Here is a 22,563-nt window from a genome sequence, read left to right as displayed (position 1 = left end):
AGGGGGTCACACGAGGAGGTGCCGTGGGCGGCAAGAAACCTGTGGGTTGTAGGTTTAGTACAACTAATTAAAATTAATTCTTATCAAGGTAAAGAAAAGTGTGCAGGGAACTGATGTAGTTTTGAACAGCAATTAGGAAGTATATACGTTGAAAACTTGCAGTTGGTCGGGCAAAGTGACTGAATACCAAGTATAAACACCAACAAAGACTTTTCATAAGAAAGGCTGGGGTCAGACCACTTTTGTACAGGCTATTTACAAATCAAGGTTGTTGATGGAAGATGCACAGAATTTCCTTTGGATGTGGCAAAATCCACCTCGGTGTGGGGCATGACAGACAATTACACTGACATACCCCACTATGACCGCTGGGCATACAAACCAAATTATGTTTCTGTGCATCCCAGGCCACTGGCAAGCTTGTTTGGCTTCTGCTCTACCTAAAGGAGTGAAGACAGAATGGCAACATGCGGATGGGGATGAAGAACAAGATAAATGTGTGTCCAAAATATGTCAAAATTCATATATTTCTTAATATACACACCTGTTATATTACTAATTTTGGATAATTTAAAGTTTTCAACAGATGTTGATATAACGATGAATGATATCCATATTTTGTATTTCAGGATTTAATTTTTTGTCATTATTGTCCAATGCTCATAAAACAATTTTTTTCATTTAAATTTTTGTTTTACACATGAATATTACCTACATATTGAAAACGTGCCAAAACTCTGCTTTCAAAATACATAATAAGCTCATATAGGACACAGAATGTAAAAGTTACATGCATTTTCATACAATATGAAATTTGTAATATTTTGGACTTGCACTAAAGCAGTTAAAGCTGCACTTACGGAAATGAAAACACACAAAAATTTTGTAAATGGGGTTTACGACACAGGACTGAACAACCACAGTATCCAAGTGAAATAAATATGTATCAGATTGTGTTATTTTCAGTTTAATAATGAACTTTCTTCTATTACGTTTCTCTTATCTCTTTCAGCCAAGTTATGTACAAATGTAAACAAATCTGTATTGTAAACAACAGCCCAGTATGAAACACTTGATTATGTAAAATAATACAGCAAAGTTCTTTTGTTAAAAGAAGTCATTAGCTGGAAACATAATTGCTGAAAATTTACATATTAACATTATAAATTTTGTTAACTTCTTGAAGTCATGGTTTAAAGCTACAAGTACCTAAGACTAGCCTTGATTTGCAGAACTTGTGGCAATAAAATGCTGATTTTAAATTGGCAGTATACTTGCAATGAGACACAAACTGATAATATCCATTTGTTGTGATTAGAAGCGGAGATATTCCCTAATTTTCATAGGCTTATCACCCAGTTAAGGACAAGTCCACATGTGTATTTCTAAGCACAAACACCAACCTTACCCAGAATGCACAAAATTAATCAGTACAACTCTGCATCTTGGACAAATATTTTAGCCTCATGTCTGCAAATCAAAAATTTATTATTGCTTTTCCATAGACATCGGAATTACAGGAAATGTATGCCAATGCCGTACTGCACACCAGGATTTGGCTGGTCCTCACGCTGGAAAAGGACAGGAATGCAGTAGTTCAGCTCAACACGGGCCATCTGACCCAAACGTAATGTAACACCCATTCCATATGACAAACGCGTTGTTTTGGTGTAAGCTTTCAAACTCGTGGGTATTTCTTGACCTGTAAAGATAATAATAAACAAAGATGCCCCTCAAATTAACATATATCCCAGGCTTAAGCAGCTCATAACTCTAAAAATATACTCAAGAAGCTCTCTCAGCTTTTAATGCCGATAAGACAAAACTTGTCCCAAATATTATGGGCGTAAAAAGTAAGAGTAAAGCTGTCCCACTATATGCCCTGTAGGTACTTGGGGGGAGCTCCTATTCATTCTTAGCCTCGGCACTAGGTAGGAGTGACTGGTCAATTCTGAATTCTGTTTACTAGGAAGTTCACAGTTCAAATTTTATGTTTTAGAGCAGCATTTCTCAACCTATGGTACTACGCATACCATTGGTGGTACATGGGCCAATGTTGAGTGGTATGTGAACTAAATAAGAAAATCAAAAAATAATATTAACATAAATTTGTTTTCCCTGAATGCAATTGGTTGGTGGTACATTTAATATGTTTGTTCTTTGTCTGCTAAAATCTGATCAGTCACATAATATATGTGCTTTGACTTATTTAATTTGATTGAATTGCACAGTTGAGCTTTCAACATGCCACAAAATGGGATGTTTCTTTCCAATAGCCAGGCTTTCATTTCGTCCTTTGAGTTAGACGTTGGTGGTTTGTCCAAGTGTTGTGATACGAGGTGTTATCAATGACCAGAAAGGAGATTGCAATGAACAGCTGGCATGTTGTTAACACAGCATAGTCACAAGACAACAATATCAGGCTTCCACACTGCTGCACCAACAGACTGATGGAAACAAGTGGCAAACCTAATTGCTTCCATTCTTCCTTCCTTCATTGAGTGGTCCGCATATTGGGTTCTCCCAACAAGGTCAGCGGCCAAAAACGGTGAACCCACAGCAACAGGCAATTTAAGGACAGCAATGTTTAACACAATTACTATGTTACGTTTCACCAATTCTCTTACCTACTGAGTATATGACAATTTAAGGGCAAAACAAGTATGAAACTCAAAGCTAAAAACAAATATCTGTCTTACCTAAATACACATTGCCCAGATTTCCAGCATTTATAAAAATGTGTGTCCTGAAGAGGTCACCAAAACCTCCCTTACCAGGATTGAATGGAAGAGGAGTGAATAAATGAAGGCCGCCTGCCCAGTATGCCTGAAACAAGGAGCACAACACTGACTCACAATATCAACAGGAAGTTCTGTAAAAATACAAGATATTTTCATTTAAATTATTTTATCAGTGAAAAAAATTATAATTCATAAATATGCAACAAATTCATGTATAGCCTAACACAGTGAGAAGTTCACTTATTGTCCCCCAGTTTAAGGTTCTCCTCTATAATACAGCAAATATTTATTAATACCACTGTATATATGACTATCCCTTTAAATTTGTCAAACACAACCATTTTTTGGCATTTAATTAACTCACTAAACAATGAGATACAAAATGTTGTATGTTTATAATTACCAAATTTCACAGCTGTAGCTGGTTCACAACTTAACATATATTCTACATTAAATGACAATGCAAGTTACATAATATTCAAAATTATATACATTAAACTATTCAATATCTGGGCTAATAAAGAGAAGAAGGCATAAAAATAATTTAAAAACACAGATAATGCAAAATATTGTTTGGTGCATTCACAAAATATTAAACATTACACTATTTTTTTAAATATAACTGACATTTATTTTGAGAAGAAGATTGTAATGGTCACTTGTTTTGTAAACTGTTTAGACTCTATCATGTCAGTACACATTTTCTTGGCTGCTATAATGTCACTGTATTCAAACCCAGTCTGACCCACGCAGTCTAGTAAAGTATCAGCACACTGCAGCACTGTGCAATGATACATTCTCCTTCATCTTCACACTCACCCCCTCACCCACCCTTTTCTAGTGTGGCAGCACTAATAATGTCCGTGTCTGTCATGTGCTGAAAGCCCAGTTCACATGCATTACTCTTTGGCAAATGTTCATGTTATCCCTGTCAACATTTTAAAAAGATTTCTGTCTTCTTTGGTTATTGTGCCGTGTAGTCTGGTAGATTTCCACCGTTTCAGAGGTCATACTGCCTTAATCATCAAGGTGATCTTCTGACTCACCGCTGTCAAAACCTCAAATCCTAACATTTCAAATATTTCTCATGGCTCACACCATGTCAAGTTTCAGACTTGGTGATTTCTTTGTAGAAAAACCATGCAACTCATCTACCACCAGATCTAGAAGCCGTTTCCTCCATGACTGAACCAGCATAACTCAATTGACAAGAACCAGCATAACTCAATTGACAAACTGGATAGTCTTTTCACAGATAATCAGGTGTTTACTATATCTCATAAATTTTCAGGCTCTGATATCAAATGACATTAATATTAGTATTCTAGTACTTTTTAAAAAAACGTATGCCATCAGCTGCATCAAGCGGTCAAAACAAACATTTCAGGAACCATCTCTGTCCCCATCAACAAATCAAATTCCTGATCATGGGGCCCAAGATGGTTCCCAATATATGTTTCTTTTGACCACTTGATGTATCTGTTGGCTTAAGAGCTTGGTCACCATGACAGCTTTGTATCATATACTTCCTCGGAATGTTGCAGAATCACCATATTTGTATTGCTAATACCACGGAACTGAAAAGCACGACAGAGGGAAGATTTACAAAGGCATTACAGAGCAACGCCCACAAAACATGCTGTTCATTTCAATTCAGGATTTACTGAAAGGGATAAAACAACAAAAGCCAAAAAGGAAACAAATTATGTTTTCTACTTAATATACCTGTAATGGACCACAAAAAATTTCAAACAAATATAAGGATTTATCTGTTTTCTGTAACTTTCAGTCATTCAAATCTTCATACTGCCCAATGACATACTAACCCTGTACAGAGGGTGTCCCTGGCAACGAAACAGAACGCGCAAACATAAAATTTATTTCCAATTATTTTTCCTTCTAGCTCATGAAGGTAGGAGGCTACAGTTTATTAGCGATAGGACATCTTATAAAGGTGTCCCACAAGATGTCTGCCAAACTTCATATGGCTATTCACTGGCTTATTTTGAGTGAAAAATGTTGCATCAACATAGGCTGAAACCTCAACCTTTCAATATTTGTCAGATAAATCAACTACCATGGTCTCTCTGTCATTATATCCTCAATCTTTTTCCCAAGTACTTGCATGCATGGTGTGGTCTTACTGACAACCAACTAACTGGGCAGCAGACTACTACCTGCAATTCGTACAGGATGAGCTAATACTTCTTTTGGAAGGTGTTCCTCTGCAGGCCAGATTAATCATGTACATGACGGTGCTCCACCTCATTTCAGCCTACAAGTCACACAGTACTTGAACTGGTGCTATGGAAATACTTGGATTGGTCATGGAGGTCTGCATGCCTGGCCACCCTGTTTGCCAGAAAACACAGACACAAGATGAACTCTTATGGCACATCATGGACATTGCTGCTTTATACAGAACAATGATGAAAGCATAAGGAAAGCAATACAAGCTAAACTAACTAACTAGATGGCCTATAGAACCTGAAGGTTCATCACTGAGCTCACAATGCCCTCCACCAGACCCTGTCCTGGGCCAACAAAATCCAGTCTCCTTCAATTCCTGTCTCCCATAGATCCTGCCTGAGATTATGTCCATCTACATCTAGATCTCTTGTCCCATCCATGTGTGCCACATGCCCTGACCATCTCATTCTTCTTGACTTAATCACCCTGACAATATTAGCGGAGGAGTACAAATATTTAAGTTCATCTTTATGCAGTTTTCTCCAGACCCCATCGTCTTCTTTCCTAGGTCCAAATATCCTCCTCAACACCCTATTCTCAAACACCTGCAATCTATGTTCCTCCATCAGAGTGAGAGACCATGTTTTGCACCCATACAAAACAACAGGCAGAATTATTCTTTTGTATACTTTAATCTTCGGGTTTTTAGAAATCAGACAAGAAGACAAAATATTTTGAACTGAGAAGTAGCAAGCGTTTCTGGAATTTAGTCTCCTCCTAACTTCCTCATGAGTATCATTTTGATTTGTTATTGTTGTTCCCAAGCAACACAAGTTGTTTTCCCCAATTCAAATATAAATTAATCTGCATGTTTCTCTGAGTTACAACCATTTCCATCCACAATAATTATTTAACAGTTGAGAATTTGACCCATGTCGATACAACATCTTTCACTCAAAATAAGCTAATGAATAACCAACCACCCAAAGTGAGAGGGACACTGTATGACACAAAGAGGCTGTTGGTGTGATATTCCACTAAATGTGCATGCACCCAATAATGAGGATAAATGTTAAGGTACAAAGGCCATGTGACATGTCTGTAGATTCCCACAATATTCCAGAAGAATTACTTTTGCCAGATACCAAACAAACATGGGATTAACAATGTTTAACAGACTGAAATACATACAAGCTATTGGTAAACAGGAAAGGTATAAATTGTCAAGTACCGTTCTAACTGAATTTATCTAAGCACGATGTAAAACATTCTGAGATCCACAAACTTATTAATTCTGTTTGGAAAATGAAAAACTGCAAGAACAGTGAAAGGAATCTATTATTGTGCCTATTTAACAGAAAGGTGATAAAAACTGGCTGCAGCAACTATCAAAGAATATCAATGCTACCAATTACATATAAAATTTTATCCAGCATTCTTCTGTCAAGATTAACTCAATCAGCTATTGAACAGATACTCTGCAATCATCAGACACTGGAGAAAAAGTGGGAGTACAATGGGGCAGTACATCAGCTACATGCACACACTTCATGAACGCTTATGATTCAGTTATGAAGGAATTATTGTAAAAATTCTCATTAATTCGGTGTACCCATAAAACTAATTAGGATAATTAAAATTTATTTAAATTAAACCTATATTAAAGTCCATCGAGGCAAACAACTGTCTGCTTTGTCTGAAATGCTTATTCACCATTACTTTTCAACTTTCCTTCAGAACATGCTATCAGGAAGGTCCATGGAAACAAAGAGAGATTGGAAATGAATGAGATATGAGTTTCTGGTCGACGCTGAGATAATGTTAATTGATTAGGCAAAGAAATAAATACCATAAAGAAAAACAAAGAAATCAAAGTAATGTGAACTCCAGTAAACACAAACCCCATTAAGCCAGTCTGTGTCCATTACAAACAGATATCTTATTAAAATCAAGTTCATCATTTCAACATTACAGCCATTACTTACGCTGGCACCTAGAGCATTTCCATCTTTGTGTGGCCCAACGCCCCTTGTATTGAAACCTCGTAATGACATAGGACCACCTAAGAAAAACTGGTCACAAATGCTGACATTCAAATTGTTGCTTATCCGTGTAAGAAAGCCAGCCTGAAGCGTTGCTTGCAACACCTGTAAACACAACACACGAAGCATATCATAAACTGGGACTGTGAAAAAACATAAAAATTAGGAGGCAGGCATATGTGAAGGCACAAATTACATTATTAGTATATTACATATGTCCACATATGTTTAACCATAAAAAATTTTAGCTAGAAGTTGTGACAAAGCATTTAATTTGTTTTCCATAATTCCTTGTATAAAGATAGGGCTGTGTAAATTATAAACAGTAACAAATTATATGAATAAATATTTTACAATGGGCTTACAAAAAATTCAGATCCTTCAGGTGTGCATGCGCATGTTTTTGCCCCCCCCCCAAAAAAAAACCCATGGAGTTGACTTGCTTCTTCCTTCATTTACCAACACTTTATCTACTGTGTATGTTATATAATACCAAATGTCAGGATGATCATAAATAACAAAGCTCAGACTGTAGAAGTGGAAGTGTACCTATTTCAAAGTTCTATCCCACTTGCCTGAAGAGACCATGGAAAACCACAACAGTTCCTTCAACAGTAGTCAGTGTCTGCAAAAATTCTAATTTAGAATCTTCAAAGTATAAAAGAATGCTAACCACTACACAACCATGCACAGTACAAGAAACTTGTAATGCACATACACGAGCGGAAGTAACATGCTCTCTGGCAATAGAATCAGGTTTAATATTGCTATCAAAAATGTGCCCTTCAAATTAGCATTTGTGTCTCCTGTATTTAATGACTAATTTACAAAGGAGTATGGAATACCATGTCTGGCAAGAGTGTCCAGTTGCCTTGTAAGCAGAGGTCATTCTTGAAGAAGCCAACATCGCCTCCAAGACCTGCCAACTCTTGCGTTAACTTGACAAGGGAACCAGAGCTGGGAAGGATGGCTGTATCCCTGCGATCCAACAACAATATATGGCGAACTGATGATTTAAGACTAGGACCTGTCTGTTCACGCACTTGGAACGCAGCCGAGCGAGTCAGACATGATACATCTCGCCAAGCACCTTCCCACTGCAAGTTGTGTCTAATCTGTCAACACACAAACAGGAGCGTCTCTGTAACGTTACTTGAAAAAAGTTACAATTATCAATTCTTTTATATATCATGGTTCTTCTTCTTCTATGAACAAATATAAAGATCCTCAGTCCAATTCAAATCAACTTTGTCACAATCATTATTTGCATAAGATGAGTTTGAATTTATATTTATTTTACAAACTTTTTGGGTATCAAGACTTTCACATTTCTGTCACACCAACACAACTGGAAATTTCAGAATATACTCTAAAATTGATCTAAAGTAATAAGCAAAGACAATGGCACATGAAATATCCTAAATCAAGCAAATGTGTCTATGCTTCCTAACCAAAGCAAAGTTACTTTCACATAACAATTCTGTACATCCTCTGTCCAAAAATCACCGGTGTGATGATAGGATACATCCCACAAAGATTGGGATTTGTGAAAACCAGTGTGTGGGTTCATAACATAAAGGACAGACATGAACTCTCTTAAGGCTATCTTGCATTACACAACAAGTAAAAATGCTGAACATTATTACCCAAGGTGCTGAATTGAATCCGAAATCTATGAGAAGGCCCCTTTCAATCTGCTTGTATCCTGACCAAGGCCACTCGGATCCCGCTTGGAATACTGTGCCTGTGATACTAAAAAATCAAAATCACAGATGGGACATAAATACTTAGTTCCAAGAAGTCAGAAATAGTGTTCTTAAGTAGGTAAATGGAAATGTTTTGAGCCATGGATAATCTGATAATATCTTTGTACCAAAGGTTAAACTTATGGAATGAACTGTTCCCTTGCTCAGATAAAAACTCCAACCTCCTTAATCAGCTATGGAAGCACTCATTTTATGATACTTCTCCTGTTTATATGCTTCCAGGGAATTTTAAAAGCTTCAAATTGATATCCTTGAAGGAAAATCTTCGATACTGGAAACAAAAAGGGGAGAGGGGGTATTGATGCCAGGTTTATAAACCGCAAGGTGGGGTGCTGTACTGAAGCATTCTGGATAGCAATTATGGTGATTACTGTGAAAAATCATGGACCAACGGGAATGTTCTAGGCCGCATTTCTCGAAGCTTTTAAATTGCTTAATCATCCAAACTGTTGCGTATTGTTGTCAAGTAACAGTAAATTAAGTTCAAAGTTTAACAGTAGCCACATAACTGAAAATACAGAAGCCATCATCTTTTTTTGCAAGACTTATAGAGGGGAAGTGCCATCATCAAAATTTAAAATAGCTGCATAAATGTTGTCTCAAAGTCAAATTTGTACCATGGGCACAAAATAACTCCAAGCTTGGGCTATTTCACAGTAAGTTGGGACAGGGAGGAAAAAAATGACAAACACTTGGTCTGAATATCTATACCGTAACTGAAAACATTTTTCCCCTTTTAATTTTTACAGAACTGGCAGCATTTCCATATACTGACTTGAACACTTTACCACAGTTTTTTAAACCAAAAGCAAGTGTACAACACTAGCAATGCAGGCACAAGTTTTAACATGCACACGCTACTTCTACAGCCTAAACTTAACAATTTCACATCTAAGAGGACAAGGAAAGACTGGGTTATCGCTCTGTACGTGCAATGTTTAACAGTAATCTCCTCCCTCTCACATGTGCATCCGTTATGGTCATCCAAGCACGATTTTGCACCCACTGTAGGTTCATATCTCATTGCCCATAACTACATTACAATTTGGCAAGGGTCAGCCAAATGGAGGCGAAAGAATGAAGAGGCCAAGGTTCAACTTTGAACTGCAGCGCCAAGTAAGAAGAAGAAGGGTCAGCCAAGACAGTCTCTGAGTGCCAAGGCTTGAACATGGAACCTCCCAAATGCAAAGCAGAGTCCTAACCACATGACCACAAATTGTGTTAGGTTTGAGAAAATATAGTAATACAAGAAAAATAATCATCATCAGGAACAGTCACAGTCAGCTGTCATTTTCTGTTTTCTCTATTGATAAATGTGTATTGGTAAAACCCTTTTATCAAATATAACAAACTACAAGAACACATTCTTAACATGCACACGTCACAAATTTCTAAGTTGAGCCTGAATGTATTTTACACCAGGTAGCAAGCCCTGTAAAAAAGATAGTGTCAGAAAGACAGTTTCTGCAGTTCATATCTTCATCTCTAAATGTTATTGACGATGGTGTTGAATTACTAATTTCAATTTTTTTTACTTTTTCAATTGTCATTATGTTTCCTCAAGGAAGCATAATGATAGTAACTATTGAAAAAGTCCAAAAAATTAAAACTAGTAGTCCCTATCTTGTTGCCCTCGGTGGACTAGTGGTTAGCGTGCTTGCCACTGGACCCAAGGTTCGCGGGTTCGATCCCGGCCGAGGTCAATGGATTTTTAAGGGTGATAAAAATCCGTAGCGCAACTTCTTTCGGAGAGGAAGCAAAGCCGGTGGCCCCATGTCGTAGATTTATGGCATGTAAAAGAACCTTGCGAGCATGATAAGAGATGTTTCATAAGCAAAATTCAGCGGCCATTTCTCACCCAAGTCCCTCCTGATTCACTGCTAGATGGCTCTGGCAGTCAAATCAGGATTGAGTAGAAATCCTACAGTCAATGGGCTTGTCACTCACTACTCACAAATGCACACTTCAAAGACCAAGAAACCTCCGAAATGAGGCATCAATGACCCATTACAGGGTTAAGCTACTAATAGATAGTTCCTATCTTACTTTCCTCATTCCACAATAAAGGGAAATTTATGGCAGTCTTTTATATGTTCGTCTGTGTCTCATCTAATAATTATCAAACAAATTATTCAACTTCTATGAAAATACAAATGCTGAATGATTTCAATCAATAAAACACAAAATATCATTCACTTTCTATTCAGGAGGTGGCAGGTTCAAACACAAAACACAGATATCTGCCACTTGTGGAAGGCTTTTGTGGTTTTCTCAGTCTATCCAGTACAATGATCAAATAAATGCAGGGACAGCATTTCCACAATGGCTGCAACTTTCATGCAATCCTCAAGCACTTAGCACTTGAAATTCCATGTCAATGATACATCTTTAACAGCCAAAAGTGTTAAAAAATCACATCACAAAAATGCCACAAAAATTTGATTAAACAATTCTGTATAGTCACTGCCTTCAATGTGTGAAATTTCAATATCTTTTACCTGAATAAGTATAGTTAGGCTTGAGAAAATGTTATAAACACTGCTACATACATTGCATTAAATGTATGTGCCAAAGAGTATCAATATCAGTCTTCCAGAGTTGACAGACTGTGCCCATACAGACTATGTAAAAGTACACACTAATCTGTACCATTTGTAACGCACATTGGACTCAGACTCCCTCGAAGTGGTTTTGTATATGAGACAGTAAAAGCGGATGTTTTCTTGGCCCCATAACTGTACTCAGTGTGTAGCTTCTCTCCTCGTCCAAACAGATTTGGCATCCGCATTCCCACCGCAAGTGAACCTTCATTATTTCCGACCAACGTATTCACTCCTCCAACAATACGCTTTAATTCACGTACATGGAACGTGACCTGAAAACAGTACAACAAAACTTCAAGTTAAACCTTGCTAGCGTGGGAACCTCCACACATTACTTGCTAGCGTGGGATCTTTCACACATGATTTGCTGGCCAGTTCAAATTTTAATTCCAACAGTTACAGGGGTTCTGGACTGGTATAATGTGAACTTCAAAAAATCCAGGTAACATAGAAACAATTAATCATTCACAGTCAAACAGTAGTGCACAGGCTTATCAATATAGGATATCAATGCAAACGGCAAAGAGGCAAAGGAATGATGACTAATCCATCTATCCGACATATGACAGAATTCAGAGATAAGTAGACAACAGGAAAGGAGGTCCATTACAGCTCTAAATAATGGCTGCATTTGCCAACACATTTCTTTTGAAATATAATCCACACCCTCAATGACCTAGTCCTATTATGTAAGTCCTCATGGATTCCTACATCAATTTATATTAATGTTCTATCAAACGTATCGACATTATATGTAACCATATAATATGCATCAACTATGAAATGTTCATAAAATTCTGACCAATGAAAGGTAAGATGAAGTTGTATACCTCAAGTCCTTCAGGAGTAGCACCTGGGCCAGAGCTCGTGTCGATGAATATTCCTATGTTCCGGAAACATCCGAGTCCTTCAAGTTTCCCACGAACTTTCTGTGCACAAAGAATCACCTCTTGGAAATCCTTTGCTTGGAACAAATCCTTTACAGTGGCAATGATTATATCATCTTTTGTCCTGGACAATCCATCTACATTGATTTTGTCCACTCGAACCTGTGGACAAGAAGCATCTATTAAATGACATGAACCAGCAAACACTTCACCATCACCCATATAAAACATCAGTTAAAACTGAAGATACCTAAAATACTGAACTGAAATGTAAAACGTACTTCCAAATTTAATATGGCAACAGTTTCATCCAAATTAATCAAAACTGTTTCACTGTACATTAAATTGTATACGCTGCATGTATTTTTCTCATTAAAGTGTTCTACAGCAATCACCTAAACCAATTTCTGCTTGAAGTTCAGTTCATGAAGTAACAAATAATTCATTCTTAAATTACATAAATATTGCTAAAATAATATCAGCCAAGAGGGAACCAGTAAACAATCCTCCAGTAAGCAACTTATCAGAAATTCAAAAATACTGAATGTATCATCAGCACCACAATTTAAATCTCAAATTTTCATTGTGGCTAAATGCAATCAAAACTTATTTGGAGGCTGTCTCCAAATGTAATAATTTTATTAGCTATTTTCCTTTGTTAAGGTAAAAAACAGGTTTATGAAATTACCAAGCTGTCCACATATTTACGTAACCCCCTCTCAACATTCAAAGCAATGATTAATTCTCATTAAATGTTATGCCACCCCATTCTCATGCATTTTATATCTTATAATAAATAGTCACATGGCAGGCGTAAAGGCATGCGAAGTGCGAGCAACCATTAGCACCACTTGATGTGGAGTTCTGAAATTATGTATAGCAAGAAACACTACAAAAATATGCAACTTTTATAAGGCACTGTTTTGTAGACTATATAACAACAATAACGCTGCTGAGCAAAAACTTTAATTTACTTTTCAACTTCTAGAAAGAATAAACTAGTATGGAAAGGTGTGATTTGTACTGGAATACACAGAGTTTCCATGCATGTCCTTAGCAAAGTTTGAATTCTGAATGTGCCCCATTCCCAAAAATAAATTCTTCAAGACCACTAAGACCACTAAGAACACCTACAACTATAAGCTTCATACTTCACAGTAACTTTCTTTTCCTCCTATTATAGATATTACACAGTTGTAGTAAATAAAGTGTAGTTTAATGAAGAACCACTGTATGTACAACAGTAAATCCATCCTTCAATATCTTGTTTTAGTTGTACAAACTGCATATGCATACCTTGACACCATCCAAATGTATTTGTTGCTGTTCTGTATCATGTGGGTAGGGCTCCCTTTTGTCCTGTAATGGCAAAAAAATTTCTTTTAATAGCAAAAGTCATAACTAATTCTAGAACCAAAACTGTGTGTATATTTTCTCAAAAGCTGCCAGTAACAAGTAAAAATAAATCACGTCTGATAATTTTAAGAGGTGGAAATTATGTTCTAATTGGATTCATATTTCTCTGCTGCTGCACTTCACAACTGTTAATGAAACTGGCCTTTTTACTTCTCCATATATCTTGAGTAGAGGCATTAGTGTTGCTAAATGAATGTTTTGTATTAAATTGTAATTCATTCTTGTTTAAATACATGGGGTAAGATTAGATATGGATGTTTTATTCTGTATGCCACCTGAACCTAACTCCCAAAATTACAAAGACTAAATAATGTGATAAGTAATATTGAATTAAGTAGGGTATGCTCGGAGACCAACGTGTCAGGTCAGATATGAAGCCCCTGACTTAGGGTTGAAGATCAGGGCCAGCACTTACTAGTTATAATTCCTGATGATTTTATTCAATTAGTTACATTAAAAATATTCCCTACAACTAGAGAGAGAATCAGAACCACCATCAACTGTTCTCCATCTTACTTCTATAATTTGTAGCACCATGAGTGTCTGCAAATGGGAAAAGCAGACATCACATAAATCTAGTACTGGGAGGAGAATGACATGATTTGGTGAACAAAAGTGGTGTGCTATCAAATGAAAGGCACAAAGGTTCATAGAAACATTTGATAAAAGCAAAAAAAGGAGGGGTTGAAACCCAGCCTGATCAGACAAAAATCTGATAGCCATCTATAGTTACAGACTAACGTACACTTACCACTGTAAAATTTTTATGAAAAGTTTTACTTTTGCTTCCTGGTCTTAGAACTAAATCACACTGCTAGCTAAGATATAGACCTTCCAACACATAAAACATCAATAACTCATTCTATGGTGGTCTGTATGACAAAGTTGCACTGAGAATGCTTTCGGAGATTTTTCAGTTACATTACAAGACCTATAACCAATTCTCCTATACTGTTTTAAAAACTTCATTTTCTACCCATCAGCAAAAATGCTGTTTAGTGCTCATCAGGACAGAGTGGAAGGAAAGATACCCTTGACTACATACACTGAATTTTTACCATTTCTCCAACCTGCTAAACAATTCAGCAAAATCTTCACTGCCCATACGTATACCTCCATCATCAAATTAATTAGTTACATAGGAACAATACAAAAAATTAAGTGCATAATGGAAAGCAACTACAACCCATTCTGATATGCCATGCTATCTAGGAATTAACTTAGAACTGCCAAAAGCCATTAAAAATTTTAGAATTCTATCTGCGGATGTCCTGTATACAAATAAAATGTAATAACCAACCAGTTATCTTGCTCAGACTAGGAAGAGAGAATGGAATCTCATTCCTGTAGTGGGCAAGGTATTCTTAGGAATCCCAATATAAAATAAATTTTCCCTTGGCTAACTGGCAATACAAAGCCACTGTAAAGCAAGCGGAACAAGCTAACATACCGGCATTTGTAAATCACTTGCTCCAACGGTCCGCTGAAGAGGGACAACATCATTAACATACTAAATGTATACAAAGAAATGATCGTAGCAATGACCATTCGTAGTATAACTATTAGTGTAACGACTACACAACCTAAAATACATTTCAATAACCATATACCTTGGCGTGAACTGTTCCCATTGTTCAACGCAACCTCCTAAGGTTGGGTTACAAAATTAAATATCCTCATATACTACTTCTCTTACTTCAAACTTATACCAACTCCACTACCTTACAATGATTACAAATTACCAACGTACATATCAGTTACTCATTGCCTTAAGTTGGCAAAAGAGATGGAATATGACGTCAAGCACATATCGTTCTGTCATCTATCCTCAGTGATACTAAACTACACAGTGCCCACTAACAAGAGATGTATCGGTAAAAAAGACGCTCATTATCACACAAACTGCACAATTCAAGTTACTATTTATAACTCAACAAATAATTACAACCTTAGTCCCTGCTACTGCAGAAGAACTTCATCCGTTTTTAAAAATTAGTGTGGGTAAACTGCTTATGTAGCAACACTGTATTTATATCTATCAGAAAATGGAATTTTAGGTTCTGCAGGCAGAGTACAAAGGTGGCTGTACTTCGAAATGTTGGAAGGTGCAGTCTGGTAAAGTTTACCATTGTTTCAGAGTTCCTTGCTGCCTCCATCATCAGGGTTCTGAATCGATGGGAACATTTCACGTAATCAATCCAAAACTCCCTTACTAAAATATGTGGGGCCATTCTGAGTAAATTATATTATCAATAGTTATCAAATGTCAACATAAACAATGCCAAACTTTCACATTAACATCATTTAAAATCACATCAACTGTTAACTTCTCAACAAGAATTCAAAATGGCTTGAGCACTAGCATTCATAATATTTTTATAGACAGTATTAGGAAGGGATCATTATTCAATAAAACCAGTGATAAATGGAATACCTGACCATGATGTCAACTAATAGTGATAAAAAGTTCTAAATACCATGTGGGAACCAATGTATTTTCTTCATGAAACAATATGGAATATCAGTATCAATTCTAATGCAGTAGCCATAAACCATCATGCCACTTAAGAAGGAAAATTCAGTGTGGACATTCATGCATCAAAAAATCTGAATACAAGATAAATTCTTAAGTAAAATATACACTTCATTGTGTCTAAGAACTATTATGGCCCTTGTGTTTGACAAATTATTTTGCATCATGCACTGTATATTTTTTGTTTATTGGAAGTACATGTTGTAAAAATGTACATCCATTGCTCAGTAATTTACTACCATTGTGTACTGTGTATTCCAACTAAGGGTTAAGGTTATGATTTTTTTTCCTTCAATTTCTGGCAATTCACAATACTTTTAGCCAGTTCCAGAAAAGAGCAAGTATGAGGTTCCAGTGTATCTTGATATTTTGGTATAAACAAGCCTAAGAGACATAATATAGTTTCCCACCACTTACTTTATCCTAAATTTGTAAGATTTTTCTGCCATATAAATCTATAAGGGTTATGGTAAACTACTGCAACAAATATTGTGTTCATACTGACAAACTTCTGAGGAAAATTTTTAGATGCAATAAGTTGTGAATGAGGTCCAGAAATTGGTATTCAAATTTTTCTGATTAGTAAGTGGTTAAAAAGAACTTGGCTATAAAAGTGAATTCCTTTTTAAATATGCTGATTTTGTTTCTCTTTCTTTGAAAAGGAATCTGATATTAAATGGTTAAAGGAGTAAGTTATGAAAATATGGATGGTGTTATAAATGTGATTACAGTGAAAAAATTGGTATAGTAGGGAAAATTCTCATCTCAAACTGAAAAGTAGTTTCTGCACATAACTATAATAATTCCATTCATTCATATCTGAAACACACACACCCTGACAGACTGATGGAAGGTCCTCCATTTGCTCAAGGAAGTATTATTCACTTAAATTCATTTTTATCAAACAGGTTTACAATCCACTGCTTAATAGCCAAGACAGCCACAATTTATTGCACATAAAAGTAAAAGTTCACACAATTCATATACATATAGCATTATTTCCATGGAAACCCTTAAAATAATATTTTATTGTTCAGTATGATAATAATAATAATATAGGGAAATCAAAACATGAATCATTCATGCCTTCTTCAATAAATTATTTCTGCATATTACCAAAACAAACATTTATTTCTTGCACTGTCATTCAGCTCAGAAAAAGATAAAATTGTGGAAAACATTTGTCTGATAATAGGTAATTCCAAAGGAAATAGTTTTATAAAATAGTTTGTCATGAGAACAAATTAATTAAAAATTTTATACCGAACAGAGTACGCAGTATTCCTGGCTAATGTCAGGCCAGCCCCTTAAATGCATGTTGATGAGTATTAAAAACAACATGGTTCATGCTGAAGAGATTACAGTGTGGCAGCAGGTAAATGACATTATCCAGTATCATCACTGAGAAACTGTTCTTCATCATATATTCCATACTTCACAACTTATCCATGGATACACAGTTAATTTCAAAATAAACATAAAATCCCACAACGAATTAACAACTGACACAGCACAGTTTAGGATGAAGACAAAACTCTCCTTTGTGCTTTGAGATATAATCATTTTAATCCTTCACCATTATGGGCAGAACAATTCTGCAGTGGGACAGTGCACTGTAAAGTTGCGAGGGAAGCTAATCCATTTTTTTTATTTTAAATTAGGAATTTTGAATTGAAATGTGTGGGGGATGTCTGAAATATTGTATGGGTTTCTAAACACTGTTATTGCACATTTTCCTAACATAAGTATCTTCACTAGAATGAAGGTGTTAACAAACTGAGAACTGGACGTTTTCTCATCTTTGATCATTTTGTGAGGATCAGTCAAAACTTATAAACAACACCATGTTGGCACTTAATAAAACTGTGGGCATCATCCCATGCCTGCAGTGCATTCAGGAAAAAGTAAACATATTATAACAAAACCCACAAGACTCACCAAAGTTCACACGATGAAGAACACTAGACTAATCAGCTTGACAATAATTTGTATGTTAAATGAAAACAAATAAACAATATCACAACAGCATCAAACATATTAAGTACACTTTTATAAATACATCATCTGATCAGTAACAACCATCACAGCCTCAGTCAGATCTCTCTCATTAATATCCTGTGCCATATTACCATGGAACTGTAAAAACACAAAATCATAACAAACTGATAAAATAAGACAGATAATATCATATGAATATTCTTGCCCTGAGCAGGTTAAATCTCAATAGAAGGAGGGATATATATATATATATAAAAAATTGTATGTTAATGACAACTGTTTACATGGAAGCAATGGGGGAAGTTTTTCTTTGTGCTAACACACCATAAGGAAGCCATATTTATTTTCTGTACCATTTTAAATGTGTAAAGTTCTTTTGTGCATTTGCTAACAATGAAAAGATATATTCTTTGTTCATAATCATACTTGTTAATTGTACCCACAGCAACTACATTGGAGATCAAACATTTCTGACTGGCATTATTTGGCTTGCAACTTTAAACTTAACTTACAGCAGCAACTTCTTGTCTCATTATGAATGAACATCTATGGCACCCATATATAGCTTTATGTGTGTAAAGTAACACTCATGCTTGATTATAAAGCCACTCATTTCAAAATAATTGTCTACAAGCCTCACCCACAGAATGCAACTATATGTCTTTGACCATCATTATAAAGTGCAGAGAGTTGCATGCGAATACAGTTCGTCAGTATTCCGTACATTAAAATCCAACAGTGTGAAATTTCTCAAAATATGCTCACAATACAAATAATAAGAACATTACATAAGACACATACACAGTTAAAAAATATAAAAGTTGATGTTGGCACCATGTAGATTCATAGGTAGATGCCAATGTTTCAAAGAAACATACTGTCTCCATCTTTAGGGCTACATGGCACCTAAACCCAGAAGAATACCATCATCCTCACTGTTGTGAAAACCACAGATCTAACACAATATAACACTCATGTAACATATTTTTAATTAGATCTGTGAATCTGACATTTGTACATACTGTAGTATGCTCACATTCATACGCTAAATATATTAAAATTTCCACCCTTTGCGGTATTCAAATCACATCACTTCTATGGGTCAATTCACCTAAAGTAAGCTTAATGTAAGAGAACATTTCAAATTATTATTCCTCTGACCACAAAACCTGGGTTTTCTGAATATAATAACAAAATATGCCCTCAGTTTGTACAGGCATACAAATAATCAAGATATAATGTTCAGATTTTCACAGAGGGCAACACAAACCATACCATCAAGTGTAATCAAATGCCATACTGTATAACCCATATGTGGTTGAGAATTTAAATAAATTTAAATAATCTGAGAATGGAGAAGAGACTTCAGATCCACACATGAATTAAACATTTTTACACACACAGTAAATTCCTGATTAACTTTGAGGATTATCTGCGCATGACATTTTCTTACATAGACAAGTGCAAACTAGGTGCTCACAACTTTATACACTGTACTGCCTGCTGTTTCCACTACCCACCCCTCCAATAGAAGATATGGTCAAAAACTACCTACTTTTTTCAGTCAGTATTGGTGATGGTGTGGGGAGGTTTGTTCCACTGGTCATGATGGTCGAGAGAGGGGATGTTACAACTGCTTTTTTTCAAATATTAGAGTCCTGTTACATTGTACTGTGCATCAGTTAGGTAAAAGTGATTATTAACACTTCTGGGTCATAAGTAAAATGGCTGTTAAATGTAAGAAAACTGTATTGACAGTAAAACAAAAGCTTTAGTTAGAGAAAAGTTTTAAAATGGAAAATTGATAACAAAATTGGCCAAAGATTATGGGAGAGGAATACACACCATACATGACATGAAGAACAACAAAATTAAGTTAAAGGAACATGTAAGAGACTGTGACAGTGGTGTTGGATCTTCCAACCACAAAGTACAAAAGTCTTCATATGAAGAGGTTGATGTTGCCCTCCTTAAGTAGTTCAACCAGAAGTGAGCAGAAGAAACATTCTCTGGTCACATGTGTGCACAGACAGCAAATTTTTTTCATGAAACTCTGGGGTTGGAAGGGAAGTTCAATGTCTGTATTGGATGGGTGACCAGATGCAAACAATGACACGGTACTTGTGAAATTTCTATACAGGGAGGAAGACATAATGCCAGTGATGCTGCAGCCAATAGATTCCACAAAGAATTACAGAAATTTGTATAAGAAAAAATGCTTAAACCACATCAAATATACAATGCTGCTGAGTATGGATCACACTGGAAAGGCTTATCAATAAGGCCCCTTGTATTTGAAAGGCAAAAGTGCATTCCTAAGCATAAATTTTGTACAGAGCACCTTAGACGCATGTGTTGTTGAAATGCATCTGGAAATCACAAAATTAAACTGGATAATCCACAATGAATATCTGCAATTACAAGGGTACAAACAAAGATGACAAAATAAAGTGAATATCAATAATTACAAAATATTATGCGATAAAATGTATAACACCATTTTTTAAATTGTGGTGAAATATTAGAACTTGTGAAATGGCATCAGACAACCAGTTGAGAAACAATGACCTAGTTGATGCATAGCATAATTTTTTTTATTATGATTAAGGAAATCATAAAAATGTGAAAAGCCTCATTTTGTACATTCTGTAGGTTCCTGGCCAACTGCTAGGAAACGTATGACTCAAACAGTTAAGGAAGTGTGAAAATGGAGAATTTAACACCTGTGCAGACTCACATTAAAATATGTCATTTCAAACCCTTCTTCTTCCCACTAAAGATATTTATTTTTCTCCCACCAACAAACCCACACAATGCAACAACTTCTCATTGTTTCCAGAAAACATGGACCACACAATCAGGTTTCATACCATTACAGGACGGTCAGAGGAATACGTTTCCCCTGCTAACCTCTTCCGCACAGCATTATCAGTCTCCAATTCATGTTGTGCCAACATGGCGAGATCCATGTCAGAGCCTGAGAGGTGACCCCATTCTGCACATGGAATCCTGTCACCACCTTCACTGCCTGTTTCTCCTCCAAAGGCATAGCCCCTAGCTCTCATCATCTCCTGCTGGATAATTATTTCATTGGTGATGTAAGCTTCACGACGGATCTGCTCATGTAGGCGACCTGACATGTCTGGGATGCACCAGCGCACCACAATCACCACCAATGCCACAACATTCTGCAGATATAAAGGGGTCATTATTCTTATATTTAAAAAATAGTATTAAGAATATTAAGAGCCACTGATCATGCTTTAAAGGATCAGATGATGCAAGGAAAATAACAGTTTGGGCAAACAAAATTCATAAACCACAAAATAACCTTTCAATATGATCCATTTTGAGTTTTATAAAAGTGAGTGGCATATTTATAAAGTTGGTAATTTTACAGTAGTCAAATCAAGGTGGTTACAACTGGCTGGACACATAGTTCATATGAGGGAGACATAAAATGCATACACTTTGATAGGAAAACCTCTTAGAAAATTAAGATTTGGCAAAAACAGAAATGATAATGTAATACTGCATTATAACTGTGTCCAACAGCTGGCTTAAAGGTTAGTGAATCTGATCCACCAAGTTCTTTTACTAGACAGTACTGAGCGGATTGGTTGGTTATGACAAGTTCCAGTATCCAGAAGTTCAAAACTGTTTCTAATGACAGCCAGCAATTGTAACAGAAAAAATATCCTCATATTTTTCTGATTCTGATATTCAAAATTCTTTACCACAGCAAATCACTGCAAAGAACTTTCTGTGTATCTCCTCCATTGTTATCCAGATGATCAGATTTACCCATGGCTTTTATAAGCAATGTGAACTGTTTGTGTTCAGAAGTAAGAAGCAAATCAGTTTCTGAAACTCACCTCAAACACAACAACAAATGCCAATCTGGCAGCCAATATGTGCCAATACATTTCTGTTTTCTCATATTTATTGGCCACATTCGGTGGTTCCCGGTAGTCTGAATATCTGAAAGTAAACAACATGAAAACAACAGTGCATATCACAACTCCAAAGACGGTAATTATACAGAAAATTCTTCAAATGACTGAACTGCCCAACCCTTCTGCTACCAGCTTGTACATTAACAACTCACCCATCATCTGCCAAGACAAAGGAGTCTGGCACTGCGGTTATTGTACCATGCATTATAAACATGTGTGTCACCTTTCTGAAACTAAATACAGTTTTAAAAAACTCACCATCACAGTACATGCTCAAAATATCTTCCTTCTGCTCTTCAAAAACTTTGAGTATCTTGAAAAGACTGTTTGACACGAGTTTGACTTTACTGACCTCAAAAAGATTTAACTGTTTCATGAGAATATGGGAATTATTTCAATACACTTTGTCATTTAGATTCCAACCCACACAT

General features: G+C 36.0%; 2 protein-coding genes across 13 annotated transcripts in view; both read right to left on the bottom strand.

The window, feature by feature from the left end:
* Positions 1-951: 951 nt before the first annotated feature.
* Positions 952-15,389, bottom strand: LOC110830198 (sorting and assembly machinery component 50 homolog). Of its 2 annotated transcripts, none has more exons than XM_022064799.2 (9): positions 15,256-15,389; positions 13,526-13,588; positions 12,173-12,391; positions 11,403-11,614; positions 8,620-8,725; positions 7,819-8,088; positions 6,917-7,078; positions 2,700-2,826; positions 952-1,702 (listed from the first exon to the last, which is right to left on the bottom strand). In XM_022064799.2, exons 1-9 carry the CDS (start codon positions 15,274-15,276, stop codon positions 1,515-1,517), a joined length of 1,368 nt encoding a protein of 455 aa, XP_021920491.1. In that variant the 5' UTR covers positions 15,277-15,389; the 3' UTR covers positions 952-1,514. The 2 variants fall into 2 exon arrangements, with proteins under 2 accessions (XP_021920491.1, XP_021920492.1); XM_022064800.1 differs by lacking the exon at positions 15,256-15,389 and adding an exon at positions 15,096-15,215.
* Positions 15,390-17,102: 1,713 nt separating this feature from the next.
* Positions 17,103-22,563, bottom strand: part of LOC110830189 (anoctamin-1-like) — a 114,480-nt gene continuing 109,019 nt past the window's right edge. For 10 of the 11 annotated variants that reach the window (XM_087345102.1, XM_087345110.1, XM_087345105.1 and 7 more), the window contains 2 exons: positions 22,052-22,157; positions 17,103-21,364 (listed from right to left, as the gene is read on the bottom strand). In XM_087345102.1, coding sequence (XP_087201228.1) covers positions 21,041-21,364; positions 22,052-22,157 — 430 coding nt within the window. In that variant the 3' untranslated portion in view covers positions 17,103-21,040. Of the gene's footprint in view, positions 21,365-22,051; positions 22,158-22,563 lie in introns of those variants that run through there. The other variant, XM_087345111.1, reaches the window with a different exon arrangement.

This window comes from Zootermopsis nevadensis, unplaced genomic scaffold, assembly GCF_977971745.1.
Source record: "Zootermopsis nevadensis isolate Lab colony 2312 unplaced genomic scaffold, Znev_1.0 Znev_ptg000008l, whole genome shotgun sequence".
Taxonomy (NCBI): domain Eukaryota; kingdom Metazoa; phylum Arthropoda; class Insecta; order Blattodea; family Termopsidae; genus Zootermopsis; species Zootermopsis nevadensis.
Note: the sequence above shows the minus strand (reverse complement) of the source record. Positions and strands in the feature narration are given on the sequence as shown.

What these genes read in the sequence shown, in the direction of transcription:
- LOC110830198 (XM_022064799.2), bottom strand. Translation starts at nt 15,276, where the DNA reads ATGGGAACAGTTCACGCCAAG. An exon ending in CGAGGGAGTCTGAGTCCAAT is followed by an intron (nt 8,726 to 11,402) that starts GTGCGTTACAAA and finishes TTGATTTTTTAG; the next exon opens with TATCACAGGCACAGTATTCC. An exon ending in TCTGGGCAATGTGTATTTAG is followed by an intron (nt 1,703 to 2,699) that starts GTAAGACAGATA and finishes TTATCTTTACAG; the next exon opens with GTCAAGAAATACCCACGAGT.